At 33.5% G+C, this 16,044-nt stretch overlaps 8 protein-coding genes across 9 annotated transcripts in view; 5 read left to right on the top strand and 3 right to left on the bottom strand.

The window, feature by feature from the left end:
• Positions 1 to 12: 12 nt before the first annotated feature.
• Positions 13 to 1,702, bottom strand: LOC116349457 (tRNA pseudouridine synthase A-like). Its single transcript, XM_031780876.1, has 3 exons — positions 1,581 to 1,702; positions 943 to 1,516; positions 13 to 884 (listed from the first exon to the last, which is right to left on the bottom strand). The coding sequence occupies exons 1-3, from the start codon at positions 1,605 to 1,607 to the stop codon at positions 61 to 63; spliced, it is 1,425 nt and encodes a 474-aa protein (XP_031636736.1). The 5' UTR covers positions 1,608 to 1,702; the 3' UTR covers positions 13 to 60.
• Positions 1,703 to 2,026: 324 nt separating this feature from the next.
• LOC116349452 (RING finger protein 121) lies at positions 2,027 to 3,938 on the bottom strand. Its single transcript, XM_031780873.1, has 8 exons — positions 3,674 to 3,938; positions 3,563 to 3,597; positions 3,334 to 3,475; positions 3,104 to 3,258; positions 2,896 to 3,021; positions 2,706 to 2,808; positions 2,392 to 2,643; positions 2,027 to 2,326 (listed from the first exon to the last, which is right to left on the bottom strand). Exons 1-8 carry the CDS (start codon positions 3,704 to 3,706, stop codon positions 2,222 to 2,224), a joined length of 951 nt encoding a protein of 316 aa, XP_031636733.1. The 5' UTR covers positions 3,707 to 3,938; the 3' UTR covers positions 2,027 to 2,221.
• A 278-nt stretch (positions 3,939 to 4,216) lies between these two features.
• LOC116349490 (apoptosis-inducing factor 1, mitochondrial-like) lies at positions 4,217 to 8,124 on the top strand. Of its 2 annotated transcripts, none has more exons than XM_031780966.1 (11): positions 4,217 to 4,334; positions 4,601 to 4,695; positions 4,793 to 4,857; positions 5,457 to 5,733; positions 5,796 to 5,852; positions 5,930 to 5,971; positions 6,177 to 6,254; positions 6,332 to 6,823; positions 6,881 to 7,218; positions 7,288 to 7,399; positions 7,465 to 8,124. In XM_031780966.1, exons 2-11 carry the CDS (start codon positions 4,635 to 4,637, stop codon positions 7,836 to 7,838), a joined length of 1,896 nt encoding a protein of 631 aa, XP_031636826.1. In that variant the 5' UTR covers positions 4,217 to 4,334; positions 4,601 to 4,634; the 3' UTR covers positions 7,839 to 8,124. The 2 variants fall into 2 exon arrangements, with proteins under 2 accessions (XP_031636826.1, XP_031636825.1); XM_031780965.1 differs by having other exon boundaries at positions 4,262 to 4,478.
• Positions 8,125 to 8,227: 103 nt separating this feature from the next.
• On the top strand, positions 8,228 to 9,847 carry LOC116349493 (high mobility group protein 20A). Its single transcript, XM_031780971.1, has 4 exons — positions 8,228 to 8,628; positions 8,698 to 8,857; positions 8,926 to 8,962; positions 9,025 to 9,847. Exons 1-4 carry the CDS (start codon positions 8,415 to 8,417, stop codon positions 9,751 to 9,753), a joined length of 1,140 nt encoding a protein of 379 aa, XP_031636831.1. The 5' UTR covers positions 8,228 to 8,414; the 3' UTR covers positions 9,754 to 9,847.
• A 2-nt stretch (positions 9,848 to 9,849) lies between these two features.
• LOC116349495 (coiled-coil domain-containing protein 115) lies at positions 9,850 to 10,535 on the top strand. The gene has a single exon (XM_031780974.1). The coding sequence runs from the start codon at positions 10,044 to 10,046 to the stop codon at positions 10,494 to 10,496; it is 453 nt and encodes a 150-aa protein (XP_031636834.1). The 5' UTR covers positions 9,850 to 10,043; the 3' UTR covers positions 10,497 to 10,535.
• Positions 10,536 to 10,679: 144 nt separating this feature from the next.
• On the top strand, positions 10,680 to 13,853 carry LOC116349489 (protein toll-like). Its single transcript, XM_031780964.1, has 4 exons — positions 10,680 to 11,157; positions 11,298 to 12,759; positions 13,242 to 13,350; positions 13,414 to 13,853. Exons 1-4 carry the CDS (start codon positions 10,745 to 10,747, stop codon positions 13,671 to 13,673), a joined length of 2,244 nt encoding a protein of 747 aa, XP_031636824.1. The 5' UTR covers positions 10,680 to 10,744; the 3' UTR covers positions 13,674 to 13,853.
• The window catches only part of LOC116349494 (acylpyruvase FAHD1, mitochondrial), a 16,301-nt gene continuing 14,083 nt past the window's right edge, over positions 13,827 to 16,044 (bottom strand). The window contains exon 5 of the mRNA XM_031780973.1: positions 13,827 to 13,863. The gene's annotated coding sequence lies outside the window, so the exon portion shown is untranslated. The remainder of the gene's footprint in view (positions 13,864 to 16,044) is intronic.
• LOC116349492 (probable NADH dehydrogenase) overlaps positions 13,950 to 16,044 on the top strand; it is a 13,591-nt gene continuing 11,496 nt past the window's right edge. Inside the window, exon 1 of the mRNA XM_031780969.1 lies at positions 13,950 to 14,256. The gene's annotated coding sequence lies outside the window, so the exon portion shown is untranslated. The remainder of the gene's footprint in view (positions 14,257 to 16,044) is intronic.

Here is a 16,044-nt window from a genome sequence, read left to right as displayed (position 1 = left end):
AGATTTAATTCATTTCTTTTTGCTTTTCAACTACATTTATTATTAAATTTACAATAAAATTTATTCTTCCAAGCGTTTTTTTAATTTTTCTAAAAATTCAGGATCTTCACCCCATTCATCGTCGAACTCTGGATCGTTCCTCATTTTTCGGTTTTCTTCTCTTTCTCGTGATTCAGCACTAAAGCTATGTATACACAGATATTCAAGCCAATTTACCATTGAATTTTCCTTAATTTCTGTTTCAATAATGAAGGGATGTATATAGTTTCGACGAAACTCTTCAACATCATTGTCGAATTCGTCGAAAGTTAATGGATCATGATCTTTAAATAGGCGTGCATATTTGGAGAAATGTAAACGTTCAAGCATCAAACCCAGACCAGGAGCAGTCGGTGTGTGAAACACTTCTTTGGTCAATGACCTCTTTAACATATCATCGCCTACTACACCACGGATTACGGCCAGCGTAAAACCGACCATTTTTCGAATTTGATGCAACATAAAACTTTGCCCCTTCACCGTCATTCGAATAAATTCAATGTCACCTTCAATGAATGGTTCACCACAGCCAATCTCTTCAATGCGTCGTGATGACGATCGATCGAAATACTGCTTTTTCATTGTATAATTGTGAAAATTTGTATAGCCTTTGAACATTCCAAATATTTCGTTGGCACGTAGTAATCTATCGGCCGTGATTCGATAGTCTTTCATTTCAGTTTGATCATTGTAATGTGAAAATGCAATCGTTGGCATTGTATATGAATAAGTCCTAGCCGTACAATTATGCCGAGCATCGAATGTTGGTGTTGTACGTTTCATTCCAAATACCCGAATATCCGATGGCAAATCACGATTCAAATCTTCAATACTCACATCAATTGCTAAAGAAAAACACAGGATAAAATTACAAACATAGTCAAAAGAAGTTTGCCCACTTACGCAAAACAGCCGAAACATTCATACGACACGCGGAAACCCCACGATCTGTTCTTGAACCACGTTGAAAATCAAATAAATGTGGTCTATCAAGGTGCTCTTGTAAAATCCAACGATTTTTTACCATTGATTTGAGTAATTCATCTTCAATTGTATGTGTTGATACATTGTATTGCATTCCATAATAATTTCCACCGGCAAATGCCAATAGAAGACAATATTTATGCTTTTTTCGCATGCCATAATTAAACTGTTCTTCAGTTTCGGGCACTTTCTCGTTATGGTCATCATCGAAGTATATCCATTGAGATTTTTTCACATAACCATTGTATTTGAATCGTGGCGTATATCCATCGACCGGTTTCAATAGTTTACTCTTTCCGTTTGTGGCTTTTGCCCTGTTTTTTTCTCCTTTAGTGGCTTTTGCTGCAGCCCGTAAGCCTTCTATCTTTTTTATTGCTTCATCAAATTTTTCGGTAATTGTTTTTGGACGATTTTCGTCATTCTCATTGGTTTTTGTACAATATTTTACTAGTGGCACACATCTTTTTATGGTGAATACTATATTTAACCGATTCTAGGGAGTTTTATAAATGAAATTAGGTTAAATTTTGTCATATGTATGAAATGGTTTAACAAACCTGAATTAAAATCCGTCTTGATAGCATCTTTGATTCAAAAATATATTCGGTAGTTTAGTATATAAACTTTCCCGGAGTCTATTCGAATATTGTAATGGCAATCAGTGTAAGCATGGTGAAATAATGCTGAACGACAAAAGTGACAGCTGTTGCCAAATGTCAAATGAAGCTTTTTTGACAAAAAATGAAATTTTTGTAAGTTTGATTGGCATTTCAAAATTTCATAGCTGATAAACATTGTCAGCATTTATTTGTAAATTAATTGTAATGTTAATTTATTTGAACATATATCGATATGAATAAAATGTCAAATAACTGTCCTATGTAATTTTCTTGCTGTGATATATTTGGTTGAATCCTAGTCAATGTTCATACAAATCCGAATGAATATCGATATTGGATAGAATGGTAATTTATCCATACAACGAGATATTTTATTCAATATATTGTAGAAAAACATACTATGGGCTCATTCACTTTATTCATTTTTTTTGTACTAAATTAAAGACAGAAGAGTTTTGTTACAAACAACAAAATAAAACACATGAAAATTTCGATCGAAAACAATCTATGACTGGCATATGATTTACATATGAATTCTTGAAAATTGTTCTATGAACTTTGAACTGGTTTCAAAAGTCTTATTCTAAGCCCAAAATCCAGTTGATTCCTTGAACGAGAACCAAAATTACCGGTTGCCATGCCACAAGCCAGCGAATCCAGTCAAGCAGTTGCCCATATAAGACCTAATAAATGTGAATTGGTTAGAATGGATTTGTAAATCAATTGAATTAATCTTGAATGAATTTACATGTGGCTTCTCCCATGGATTTGAGAATAAACGCTTTAAATCAACCTTTTCCTTGCAATATGGGCACGTTTGCTTCTTTCCAATGATACACCAGCCTCGTATACAAAACTCATGGAACACATGATGACACGATAATTTATATGTATCTTCAATAACACCATCCTCTTTTTCGCTAACTAGTAAATCATTTCCACAAACTGCACACACATTTTGCTCCAAACTACGGATTGGCATTCCTTGCGGAGTATAATACTGAAAATGACATTTCCATTAAACATATTATTGGATAAAAAATTTTGAATTATTTCACATACTCCAATATTGGCTGCCATTTTATCCGCACAGATTTCACTAATATCACGCCCCAATACTCCAAAATATAAGCCATAGTATACACACATAAATCCAACGTCCATCCTAGTTGGTTATCAATGAGAAACAAATGAACAAAAACAATAAGAAATTGATAGTTATGGTCATAATTGAAAAAAAAAAATATATTACCAAGTTGTCGGTGGTTGATTAAATATAAAATTAAATCCGACGAATGTTAGCATCATTACTATGTAACCGATGATTCCAAGAGCGTAGCTCAATTTATAGATGAAGTAGAACCATTTGTAAACCAGCCTGAAATAAATAGTTAAATCACATTAGACATGTTAGTCCATTTAGCTAGCCAATCGGAGGTACATTGGTTGTTTTGCTTTACCGTGGAGTCGTTCCAGCTACTGGTCTAGTCATGGCCTTGCGCACAACCAGGATAGTTATACACGAAAACAGCAACCAGAAAAATATGAAACGCCACCATTGATTCTTTATACAAACACACACTGGTATTATCCATAAACCCAATAAAGTTATGAACTATTTCCAAATGAAATGAAACATTTAAAATACCGTCAACGATTATAAACATAATAAAATTCAATTGTGACATACCGAATATGATCTGTAATGACGTTTCTTCCATTCGACCAATGCAACCTGTGCTAAAATCAATGTCACAAATAAAATGATAATCATTTCAGCGTGCATGGCATCGTGCCCTTTATGTTTTTCATGCATTCGTTGATGTTCAAGCCTATTGTTAAAATTAAAATCAAAAAATTATCCAACGTTATTTGCACAACTGGTTGCAAATGGTTTCAAAACATTTCATTTTGCTTACCTCAGCTTTTCTTCAGGCGTCAATTCATCAAAGCTCTGTTTAAATACACACAGTGAAATGATGATGAAATTTAATTTCGAAATAATTGCTAAATAAATCGAATGAACTCACTTTATTTGCATCGACTGGTAAATGGAGATCCATGGTAATTGTTTTTGTGTGTAATTTATATACGTTCAAATACTGATTATTGAAAATTAGAATGTTGTCTTTGGAAAAAATCTATATTTACAATAAACCCTAAAATAATATTAAGTTAGTAATATGATATTTTTAGTATTCATCTCTTTGATCGTTCCCGGATAAAGAATAATCGACAATTGTTGAAATGAACACTTTTCGCCCTCTGCCACTCTGTAGAGTATAATACTAATTTTTTAGGCGATGACACAAGTAGCATACGTTGATGTTTGGGCTCTATTTGACAGTTCGCCCAAAGAGGCTTTGTTTTGAAAATGAAATGAGCATGTGCGGAAATACAAATTTACACCGTTTTTTTTTTAATTCAATTAAAATATTGAAAATCGATTTTTTACAGATAAAATATACCAATCACACACGAAAATAAATGTTTAAAAATCAAAAGCAAATAAAATGCACAAAAAACCGGTTTAAAAAACTGTCAAAATACATTGTTATCAGATACTGCGCGCTTATGTATGAGTGACATTTTAATGAATGGAAATGTCAGTTCCAAAACAAAACACACGAATAAAATTGCTGTTCCCTTCCATGCATGTAGACTTCTCATTCAAAACAATCACTTTTTACGGTATTATTACATTGGTTTGCAATAAAATTTGATACATTTTTCACGGTTTACTGTGATCACGAGAAAATTCAATACTTCTTGATGGTGTTGTTATCAAAAAAATTGGATTCAAGATTATATCTTCGTCAAATCAAGTGTATTTAGGTTAGGATTACGATTGCAGTGTTTTCGATCATTATTGATTTTATCTCATCAACATTAGCATCATTTTTTACAATATATGGTGTTTTAATTTGCGTTTTCTTTCCATCTACTATTTTGCACAGAATTAAACAATAAGGGAGACTTTCAAAGGGGAAGATGAGTTTATTACGTTTATCATTGCTGCCGTGTAGACGGTTTATGCCCAACATTCAATCGAGTATGTATTTAACCATCATTCGAAACAATGTTTTACAAAAGACAATTTTATGACCTCTATTGAGTTGTAATATATTTTTTCTGAACACTTTACTTAGGTTCTCAGTTGAGATTTTTCGCAAGTGTGAACAGTGGTAGAAAAAGCGGGAAAAACAATGGACTGGTAAATAAAAATGGACATAAAGCCAAAAAACTGGCCGATGAACCAGCACTTACTATTTTTCCATTTTCAACGGATGAAATAAAAAAATCTCAATCCAAAACTAAAACGAATAGCAAACCAGTTGCCACTCTTGACAAAACGGCTGAAAAAGCCACCACCTCTAACAAAGTTGAAAATGCGCCACTACTAGCATGTAAACTACCCGAAAGGAATACACAAAATAAAGAAGCTACCAAAACTGTCCCGAGTGGAAAAACGGAAACTGAAAAACGAATCGAAGCATTAGTAAAATTAACCATGTTTTTCTAGCTTTTTCACAATTTTCAATTTTTTTTCAAAAGATGATATTTTTTCATTTTTTATTCGATTAATTTTGTGTATTTTTTTCAGTTGGTTTGTTTTATGCTTTTAAGATTTTTTATGTCTGATCTGAACATTTTTCAATAGTTCACGTTTTGTATGAGTAGATCTTATTATCATAAAGTATTGGCACTTTTTATATATTTTCTCAAATAGATGTGCCATAATTTCAGTTGATATTTTTTTACAAAATTGAAAAAAAAAACTAAAAAATAAATTAATTTTTTCAAATTATCTAGCTATCAAGTAAGCCAGACATCACAAATAATGTTGAAGTACAACCAAAACAGACTATACCATCAATGGTAATAGGTCGACAATTCCAGTCATCAAGCAAGCAGAATGCTTCGCAGCCTCCGTCATCACCATCCTCATCATCAGCGAACCAATATCTTTGGATTGGTGCCGCGGCCGCAATTATGATTGGTGGCGGAGCATACATTTTGAATAATTCCAAGGAAGAGAAAACAGATAAACCTCAAGAGACCCTACAAAAGTCATCTCCTCCCAAAAAACGTGAGTTTACACTTTGAACAAAAAAAAAAAAACTGAAGTAAAACACCATTTCGTTCCCATAGCAAAAGTTCCATTGACCGCCGCCGAAATTCCGAAAGATGTTCCATATTTGTTGATCGGTAAGAAATAGAGAAAAGTAAATTTGTTTGAAACAAGATTAATTTGACTTAATTCTTTTCTCTCACAAAACATAAAGGTGGTGGCACAGCCAGTTTTGCAGCGTTTCGGGCAATTAAGAGCATGGATCCAATTATATTAAAATTGTTTTAATGATCCAATTATAATTATAGTGTTGTTAAATTGTTTTTAATTATAATTATTTTTTTTAATTATAGTGTTGATAACAATTTTAACTATAATTATAATTGGATCCAACACATAAATTAAAAATAATATTGATTAATTTCCATTATTTCCATTCTTTTCTTTGTGATTAACCCTAGGCATGGATCCAAAGGCAAAAATTATAGTATTGTCGGATGAAATTGAAACACCTTATATGCGACCACCACTTTCGAAAGGTAGAAAATTTGATTGGTGGTCACACAAATTTTTTAATTACAATTTTATTACATTATTATTATTTATCATAAAAAAGAGCTATGGTTAGCTGATGAAGCTTTGAATGGCATGAAAGATGGAAAATCTGGCAAAACAAAACCAAACAACGGCAATCAAGGTGATACAGAACCATTGAAATTCAAGCAATGGAATGGAATCGAGCGAAGTCTCTATTATGAGCCAAATGATTTTTATACACATCCAACAAAGTTAATGGAATTAGACAATGGTGGTGTTGCCATTGTACGTGGTTATACAGTTAAAAAGATTGATGTTGAAAATCGCATTGCTATACTGACCGATGGCACCGAAATTAAATATGGCAAGTGCTTGATTGCAACTGGTTCATCACCCAAGAATTTGCCCGTTTTCGAAAGTGCTCCATCAAAAATAAAAGAACGCATTTCTCTCTTTAAAACCATCGAAGACTATGGTAGCCTGAAGAAATATGTTGATCAATCAAAATCAGTGGCAATTATTGGTGGTGGTTTTCTTGGCAGTGAATTGGCTTGTGCATTGGCCAAATACGGTAAGTTTTTGTGATCATTCGATTTACAAAGACTACAAAAATATAATCGTTTTATAGGTGAAAATAAAAATCTGAAAGTGCATCAAGTGTTCCATGAAAAAGGTAACATGGGCAAAGTTTTGCCGGAATTTTTAAGTGAATGGACAACGGAACGTGTACGTGAAGAAGGTGTTGATGTCATTCCAAACACTGAAGTTGAAAAGGTTGATCTGGTAAACAACGAAGTGAAATTGACTCTCAAAAATGGGCAAACGATTGCTTGTGATCATGTTGTGGTTGCTGTAGGATCTGAGCCAAATACAACTCTAGGCGAAGAATCTGGTTTGGAAATTGAGACTACACATGGCGGTTATTTGGTGAATGCCGAACTCGCAGCTAGAAATAATCTTTATGTGGTAAGAATTGAATGGTAATATTCACGATAATATTTAATTTCTTTCATTTTTTTTTTTAATTAAAATAAGGCCGGTGATGCTGCCTGCTTCTATGATCAACGACTTGGTCGTCGAAGAGTTGAACATCATGATCATGCCGTAGTGAGTGGTCGATTGGCTGGAGAAAATATGGCCGGAGAACGTAAGTAAATGTTATTTATCATCTCATAAAAATATTCTTAAATTTTTATTCTTTTACACGTGTAGATAAACCATACAAACATCAGAGTATGTTTTGGTCCGATCTGGGACCTCAAGTCGGTTATGAGGCACTTGGAATTATTGATTCAACACTACCCACAGTTAGTGTTTTTGTGAAAAAATCACCCGAAACATCAGCAGGAAATGCCGAAGATTCAAAATCAACCGTGACACCATCAGTTCAGGCTGCCGACTCAGCCAACAATAGTAAAGATGACTTTTCAAAAGGAGTTGTATTTTATATGAGAGATGAAAAAATCGTTGGAATCGTACTATGGAATGTATTTAATCGCATTAACACAGCACGAGCTGTGCTCAGTCAAGATAAAAAATATGAGGACCTTAATGAAGTGGCTAAACTCTTTGATATTCACGTGTAGCATGAGGAACGTGTGAACTAAAGATCCGCACAAAATCACCATTAGCATGACAGTATGCTTTTGATTATTAATTAAACATTTAAATCGTAAAACGGTTTATAGAGTATTCGACCAGATTGTAAACCATTTTTTGTTTTCTATAACATTCAGATATGTAACATAATGACAGTCATTTGGTATTGTGTATTTGTATAATATAACATTTACGGACATTTACAAAAAACAAATACCCTTTACCGAATAAATACACGAGAATAAATAAACGAAAAAAAAGAAACAAACAAAATGCCAACATGTTGTAGTGCTATCCGATGTGTGTATTAAACAATATACTGAATTCAGCACAAATGTATTGCTGATTGATGCTGCTGAATCACTTTGACAGATGTATAGATGCAAACATCATAGCAAACAATAAGAGCATATATAAACAAATGTCTTGGTTTTTCATTTTGTATTACACTTTTGTGAGCCAAAGTAATCAAGTCGTTGCGAAGAATTCTATGTCAAACACAGTCACTTTGTAAATTAAAAAAAAAAAAAAACAGGTAAGTCTGATACAACAAATAATCGAATATGAGTCCAGCACAGAAAGATACTGATGCGACTGCCGGCAAGTCCACCGAGGAGATGGATACATCATCAACTGTTGTGTTGAATAAGTCCGGATCCATTGAATCTAGTGATGGCCACAACACAAGCGGTGCCAGCACCAATAAAAAGTCGGCCAAAAAAAAGAAATCATCCAAAGTAAAAAAAGATCCAAACAAGCCGGAATATCCAAAAGTTGGTATGTATTAGTCATTATTAGTCATTTGTTTGAATATCTGTTAATAACTGTTCATCGATGTAAATGTAGGATATGTGCGATATATGAACGTTCGTCGAGAAGAGTTGCGTAAAGAGTCTCCTGATATGCATCATTTAGAAGTGACCAAGAAAATCGGCGAAGAATGGATGACGCTGAGTGATGACAAGAAACAACCATATTTGGATGCGGCCAAACAAGATAAAATCAGGTACACACAACAAAACCAATGTCTACTTTTCATCATTCACTAATATTAAATGATTATTTTCAATGTAGATACAAATTGGAAATGAAAGCTTACAACAAGAAAATGGTAAGAGATTGATTTAATTTTCCAAAGCAAAATTCTCAATGTTTACGGTTTTTTTTTTGTAGAGAAAAGCCGAACGAGAAAGTGCATCACCTTCAAAGGGTAAGAAAAAGTCATCAAAAGCTGCAAAAGATGCCGATACATCTGTGTCAACAGTTGACGAGAGTCCAAAGAAAAAGAAGAAAAAAACCACGGCATCAACGAGTGAAAATCAAGCAAATGACATTGATTCGGAGTCATCACAAAAATCAAAAGCCCAGAATGTCTTGAAGAAGACTGAGCCACAGCCGGCTACATCATCAATTTCATTGATGAACACTCCACCGCCTACACCGCCTCAAATCGACGGTAACGGTACACCGATTTTCGGTTCAATTCCAATTTTCACCGACAAATTTCTCGAACACAATCGTCAAATGGAAACCGAATTGAAAAAAATTCGCAAAATGAACACCGACTATGAACAACAGAATGCCGTATTGGAAAAACATGTGGAAAATGTTCGAACCGGTATTGATAAAACGAACGATGAAATTACGGAATTTCAAAAACAAAACGAAAAACTTGAAACCTATTTGAATACATTACGTCAACGATTGGCAACACAACTACGAAATCTCTCGATTCCCGGCGAACCAAACGGGGCAAACATTGAAAATATCGACAAATATATGAATGATCTGTTTGAAATGGCAAAAGACAATTCACATGGTCCGGCGTCATTGAATAAAGCCAAAGATCTGTTACGCAAAGTTGATCTCAATGTCGATTTAAAAGCATTTCATAAAGACTAGGTTACATTGTACATTTTTAATATTATGTTAGGTTAAGCGAATTTACATTAGTAAAACATTCTGAATCAGCTTGCCACAGCTAATGAATAGTTAACCTCTTGTTTGGTATATTTACGAAAATTTGAGTTTAACCTGTCATTTGTAATCAGAAAATGCAATTCAGCTACTAAAGAGGGCAGCACTCAATGTGTCAAATACTAAAAACAAATCACCTGACAAGAGAAAGAATTCGATCCGAAACATTTCGAAATATTTGAAAGAAAAACAAAATATAAATTTAAAGAAGAAAAATGTCCAAACTGGAAAAAGAACTACAAGATAAACTATTGATCAATTTATTGGATCTCGTTGAGCAATCAGTTTTGTGTAAAATGAATATCGAGACAACAACTAACGCTGGACAATTGCTTTTGGCTAAATCACGGTACATTCAAGGACCACAAACTGTGTCCAAATCACAGTTGCCCACCGAAAACAGTAACGAATTCAATGCCCTGAAAACAGTAACCAGAACAGAAGATGAAATTGATAATAAATTTGAGCTCAGTGTACACACGGTGGACAAGGAGAATGGTTTCATCGATGCAATTCGTTGGTTTGGTGTACTCGTTCCGCGTAGCTTACAAATGGCCCAGGAAAAATTTAACCAAGCCGTGGAATTGGTGATCGAATCAGCAAATATTCAAACTAAATTAAATAACACCATTCGATATCTGTTATTGTTAAGAAATAAATCAAGCTAAGAAAAATAAATGCCAAGTGAACTAAGTTGATTAATAAGATCTCAGTTGTAGCAATTTATTTGTTTTAAATATTATTTTTGACAGTTGAACGCCATCTGCTCTGCGAATATGCATTGTTTGCAAGTGCACACATTGAACAGAAGTTTTTTTTTGTAATCCATTTTTTTCTTGTAACCGGTGCAAACATCAAACGGTGTGTACGGCTTTACTTTTTTTTTAGTTGTACATCGAAATAGAGTGACTTCAGCATGTTTGATTTGTATCGTTGGAAAGCGTTTTTATTATACCTTATAATGGTATTTTGTTTTAGTGTGAAATGTATTGAATTAAATTGCAATTATTTAAATGAATTACATACATCGTCACGAACACATCTTTTGTTAGACCAATTGCAACATTTTGATGCTATTCAGTTTGACAATTGTGATTTAAGGGCTTTGCCAAGCGGTTCGTTTTTGAAAACATCAAACCTGAAAAAACTGTCGTTGGAACACAATAGATTGACCAAAATCCCTTTGACATTCTTCAAACATCAAGTGAACCTAATTGAACTGAATTTGGCACACAACGAATTGCAAACACTTCATAATGACATTTTCAACGAAAACAAACGTCTGGTCGTATTGCATCTATCGTACAATCGTCTCAGTAACATATCAAGGTATTGGACATTTTTTTTCTCAACTGTTTTCGCTTTAAGAATACGTTAAAATAGAAAGGATAATTCTGTTCAATAGCGCATGGAATCGTCGAGATAATTCAAAAAGCGTGTTTTTTTTATTACTTTTTCTCTTCACACAGGTCATTGATATCTGAATTAGAGCATTTGCAATTTCTGTATTTGGATAATAATAATTTACACACCATACATATGACTGCATTGGATGGCACCGACTTGAGATTATTACACCTGCAAAATAATATGTTGAACTTTAAAAATTTCGGCGAAACGTGGGATGTTGAGAGAGCATCACCGTTTCAAACTTTAGATCAATTGGAAGAGTTGAACATGCGAAACAATTCAATGACTACATTCTTACATGATTGGCATACATCGAATCTTGCACTAAGTAAATTAGATGTAAGCAACAACAAGATCGAACTGCTTGATTTTCGATTTATTTTCAACAATTGGACCAATCCAATTCGTATAAATGTGTCACGTAACAATATCAAAGCATTGAATGTACATCATGATTTTACACTTATTGAAAATGAATCACAAGTCGAATGGATTTTAAACAATAATCCATTGCAATGTGATTGTTTGCTCATTCATTTTGCCACAGCGTTGCGTAATCAATCGTTGAGTTTACAAAAAAATCGCATTAAATTCATCACAAATCATTTGAAATGTTCTACGCCACAGCAATTCGCAGAGAAACCGCTTGAAAATATTCAATTGACCGAATTTACTTGTTCGTTGCCTTATACCAATTGCCCTAATCGATGCTCATGTTATGTACGTCCCGTCAATACAGCAGCTGTTTACAATTGTTCGAATGCAAATTTAACAAAAATTCCTGACATACAAAGCGTTCGCCATTATTTGGGATTAAAATTGCCACTTATTGAACTGTACATCGAGAATAATAATATTACCTTATTGGAAATGGGCAATGTAACCGACAAAAACTATGTAAATCACATTTACGCTAAGAACAATTTTATGGAAAATGTTAACGCTGAAAATTTGCCGAATAATTTAATGGTGCTAGATTTATCGGGCAATAAATTAAAACGGATTAGTTTGGAGGCATTAGATAAGCTCAGTCACATGAACAACCTTCAAAATATTTCATTTGGAGAGAATCCATGGATTTGTGATTGTATTGCATATAAGACAATGAAGTCCATTAAAAATCAATTCGCAAAAATTATGAACGTCAACGACTTCATCTGTGAAAATGATAAGGAGTTGAACATGATCGATGCAAAGCAACTGTGCCCGATCGATAAGACACCAATATTGATAATCCTAATTATATTGGTTGCATTGACTTCGTTGTGCACAACATTTTTTTACATGAAACAACAAGAGATGATGGTTTGGCTATTTTCGAAAAATGCAACATGGTTTTTTGGCAAACAATCAAATGTCGATTGCAACAAAGAATACGACGCTTTCATATGGTATGCAACGTTAGATGAAAAATTTGTCGCCAATGATGTGATGCCACAATTGGAGAATATCGGGCCAAAATCGTTGAAAATCTGCTTGTTAGTGCGAGAAATGCAAGGCGGTGACATCGTGCCAGATCAGGTATTAAATGAAAATCAAATACAACGAACCGATGGGAACTAGTATCGTATATTCCCCATACAAATTAATTTTATCGATTCTACGAATACGACATCTGTTAAAAAAGATACCGATTTTTGTTACTACTGTTGCTTTGACACAGCCCGAACGAACTATACGGCTATGGCTGTATTACAGACGAACTAATACAAAAGAACACACAGACTCCGATCCTGTGTATGCGTATGTATTGTAAATTTTGCACAAGCAGCTACGATTGACGACTGAGTGCAGAATTTGTAATACATACGCATACACAGAATCGGAGTCAGTGTGTTCCTTTGTACGTTTACACGAGCTGTATTAAAACACCACTAGTAACAGAAATCGGCGAGTTTTTTCGACGATATTAGCGCTCATTGCAACGAACGTTCAGTCAATCATTAAAACTTGAAAACAATAATCATGTTCGTTCGTTTGGTCATTTTTTCTTCTCAATTTAGATCGCAAAATGTGTGGAAAAATCACGTCAAACTATTGTAATTTTATCACCTAACTCCATTGAATATTTTGATAAGCTAAAGCAACGTGAAACAAAGGGTCAACACTCGGGTAAATTTTCAAAAGAGTTTTCACCCATCTACTTGTGGTATTTATGTCAGTTTTTATTTACAGACATTGATGTTTGGGGATTGATGGGATTTCGTGTTGCTCATCAAAACGCCTTGAATGAAAAACGTTCGCGTGTCGTCATAATAACAAAGGGAGACATAGGACGTATCAAACATTTTCAATCGGAAATAAGAGCATATTTAACTGCAAACATCAATTTGCATTGGGGTGAAGAACGCTTCTTCGATAAACTCCGTTTGGCAATTGCACATCCAAAATATTTCAAAGATAAACGTCATACAAACACTATCGAAACAATTTAATACTTTCACAACGTCCGTTGTAAACAGTTAAACATGATTTGGTTTTGGTTAATTTTTATTTAGAAATCGTTTAAGTAACAAATGTTAGAATATTTTTTAGTCGTTTTATATCAGTAGAAGTTAAGACGTGCTTTTGTTGACTGTTCATTGTTTTTCAAATTTAAGTTTTTATATTTAAACAAAGCGAAACCAATTGAAAAAAATGAAATAAAGAAAATTAAGGTTTTACGTTTCACATCCTGACTCACTTTCATTCTTACAACAATATCTTGACCATAAGTCAAATATGTTCACAAAGTCGCAAAATAAGTCGTGTTTTTCCATCTGTTACTGAAACGTGAAACTTAGAACTTAAGCCATACGAGGAGTGCATTTGAGCACACATTTCAATACACAGAAAAAAATATCCAAGGAAAACTAGATGACATGAAATCTAGAATTGTATTTGTCTATATAATTTCAAAATTAACGTCGCCTTACATTTCATTGTGTCAAAAATTCTCGATTCGATCGTCACAGACCATCTCAATCTACATCTGAAGAACATCGTCCACGAAAGTCAGCATAGATTCATCAAAAACAGGTAAACGATAACAAATTTAGTGGAATTTACATCAAAAACGATTATCAGCATGGGAAGGGGACATCAAACAGATGCAATCTATTTGGACATTACAAAGGCTTTTGACTCGGTTAACTTAAAATTACATATTCAAAAGCTTGACCTCATGGGATTAAATGGGAACTTACTTGTCTGGATGCAGACAAAGTGTAAAGATTGCAGATATCAAATCCAACCCAATCGAAGTTACTTCTGGGACAAGGATATCCCATTGGCGCTAGTTTGTTCATCATGTTTGTAATTAATCTACCTTTCGTTGTGACCAATTCATGCATACTGTCATTCGCAGATGATACAAAACTTTCTAAATGTATAACCTCAACAGATGACTGCATTACTCTTCAAAATGTCTTTCATCATGTATCGGATTATTATGGACGCAATTTATTAAAATTAAATGTCAACAAAACAGAAATAATATCTTATCATTGGGGCTCACTGCAACATGAATTCAACTACAACAGAGGAGCCGTACAAAATGATGTGTAAATGAATTTCAAATCACACATTGAGCATGTCACGGCTAAGGCCAAATCAAGATTGGCTTGGTTAAATTTCAACAGCAAGGATTTTTTCGACCCATGGACAATTAAACGCCTTTATTATACATTTGTATTACCAATTATCGAATATGGATCGGAAATATGGAATCCACATGTCCTAAAAGAATAGAGTCAATACAAAAACAATTTTTACTTTATGTGGTAAGGAAAATGGACTGGAACAGTTACAGACTTTCGAAATATGACTAAAGATTGCTGTTCCTACAAATGATAACGCTTGAGGAGAGATGAGAGGTGGCGCAAGTGTCTTTCATCATAAAAATTATTCATGGAGACTTGAAGTCGGTTCATATATCAAAGTGTTTGAATTATTACGATTCAGCGCATTATACACGAGCTACGCCATTTTTTGATATACCAATTAGAAGGAGCGATTATACAAAATATATATACTTTCAATGATTATTATACGAAAAAAATACCAAACAGTGATACTAATTTAATTGATTTAGAAGTAAATTTATCTACAGTCAAGAAACTGAGAATTGAAAAATATTTAAAACAAAATAGATGAAATTGAAAACATACACACAAAAAACTATTCAATGAAAACTAGATGACATCTAAAATTCGAAACTAGTTGACAATCCGTCTAAAATTATATTTGTCCATCTAATTTTCATACAAAATATCGTTTTGTGTATTCTCTTTTGTGTGGTTCTTCTTCGTTTGTGTCTTAATGTTAAACTTAACGAATATGACAATGGTTTGCATCGGGCAATACTAAAACATACATATTGAAGAAACTTAAATAGTCGCCTACGTAAAAAACCTCTATCAAGGTGAAGAACGAGTGACGAAACCAAAATCTGAAACACAAAATTTCTGATATCAATTTTGTGACGAAAATAGTTGGTAGATATATTTTCTGTGTACTGTGAATATAAACTTAATATACATTTGTAATTTCGGAACGTTGCTTCATTGCATCAGCATGAACTCAAAGTAAAAAGGAGAGAATTTCTGCAACGTTTCGAATATACAAATGTATATTAAGTTTATATTCACAGTACACAGAAAATATATCTACCAACTATTTTCGTCACAAAATTGATATCAGAAATTTTGTGTTTCAGATTTTGGTTTCGTCACTCGTTCTTCACCTTGATAGAGGTTTTTTATTTGATATCAATAGTTTTGTAAGCCATTCGGCTGGTGTATTTTCATTTGGACGTCCATATTTATC

This window comes from Contarinia nasturtii, unplaced genomic scaffold (genome assembly GCF_009176525.2).
Source record: "Contarinia nasturtii isolate CC-2019 unplaced genomic scaffold, AAFC_CNas_1.1 Cnas_scaffold_2864, whole genome shotgun sequence".
Classification (NCBI taxonomy): domain Eukaryota; kingdom Metazoa; phylum Arthropoda; class Insecta; order Diptera; family Cecidomyiidae; genus Contarinia; species Contarinia nasturtii.
The sequence above is the reverse complement of the archived record's forward strand: the minus strand, read 5'-3'. Positions and strand labels throughout refer to the sequence as shown.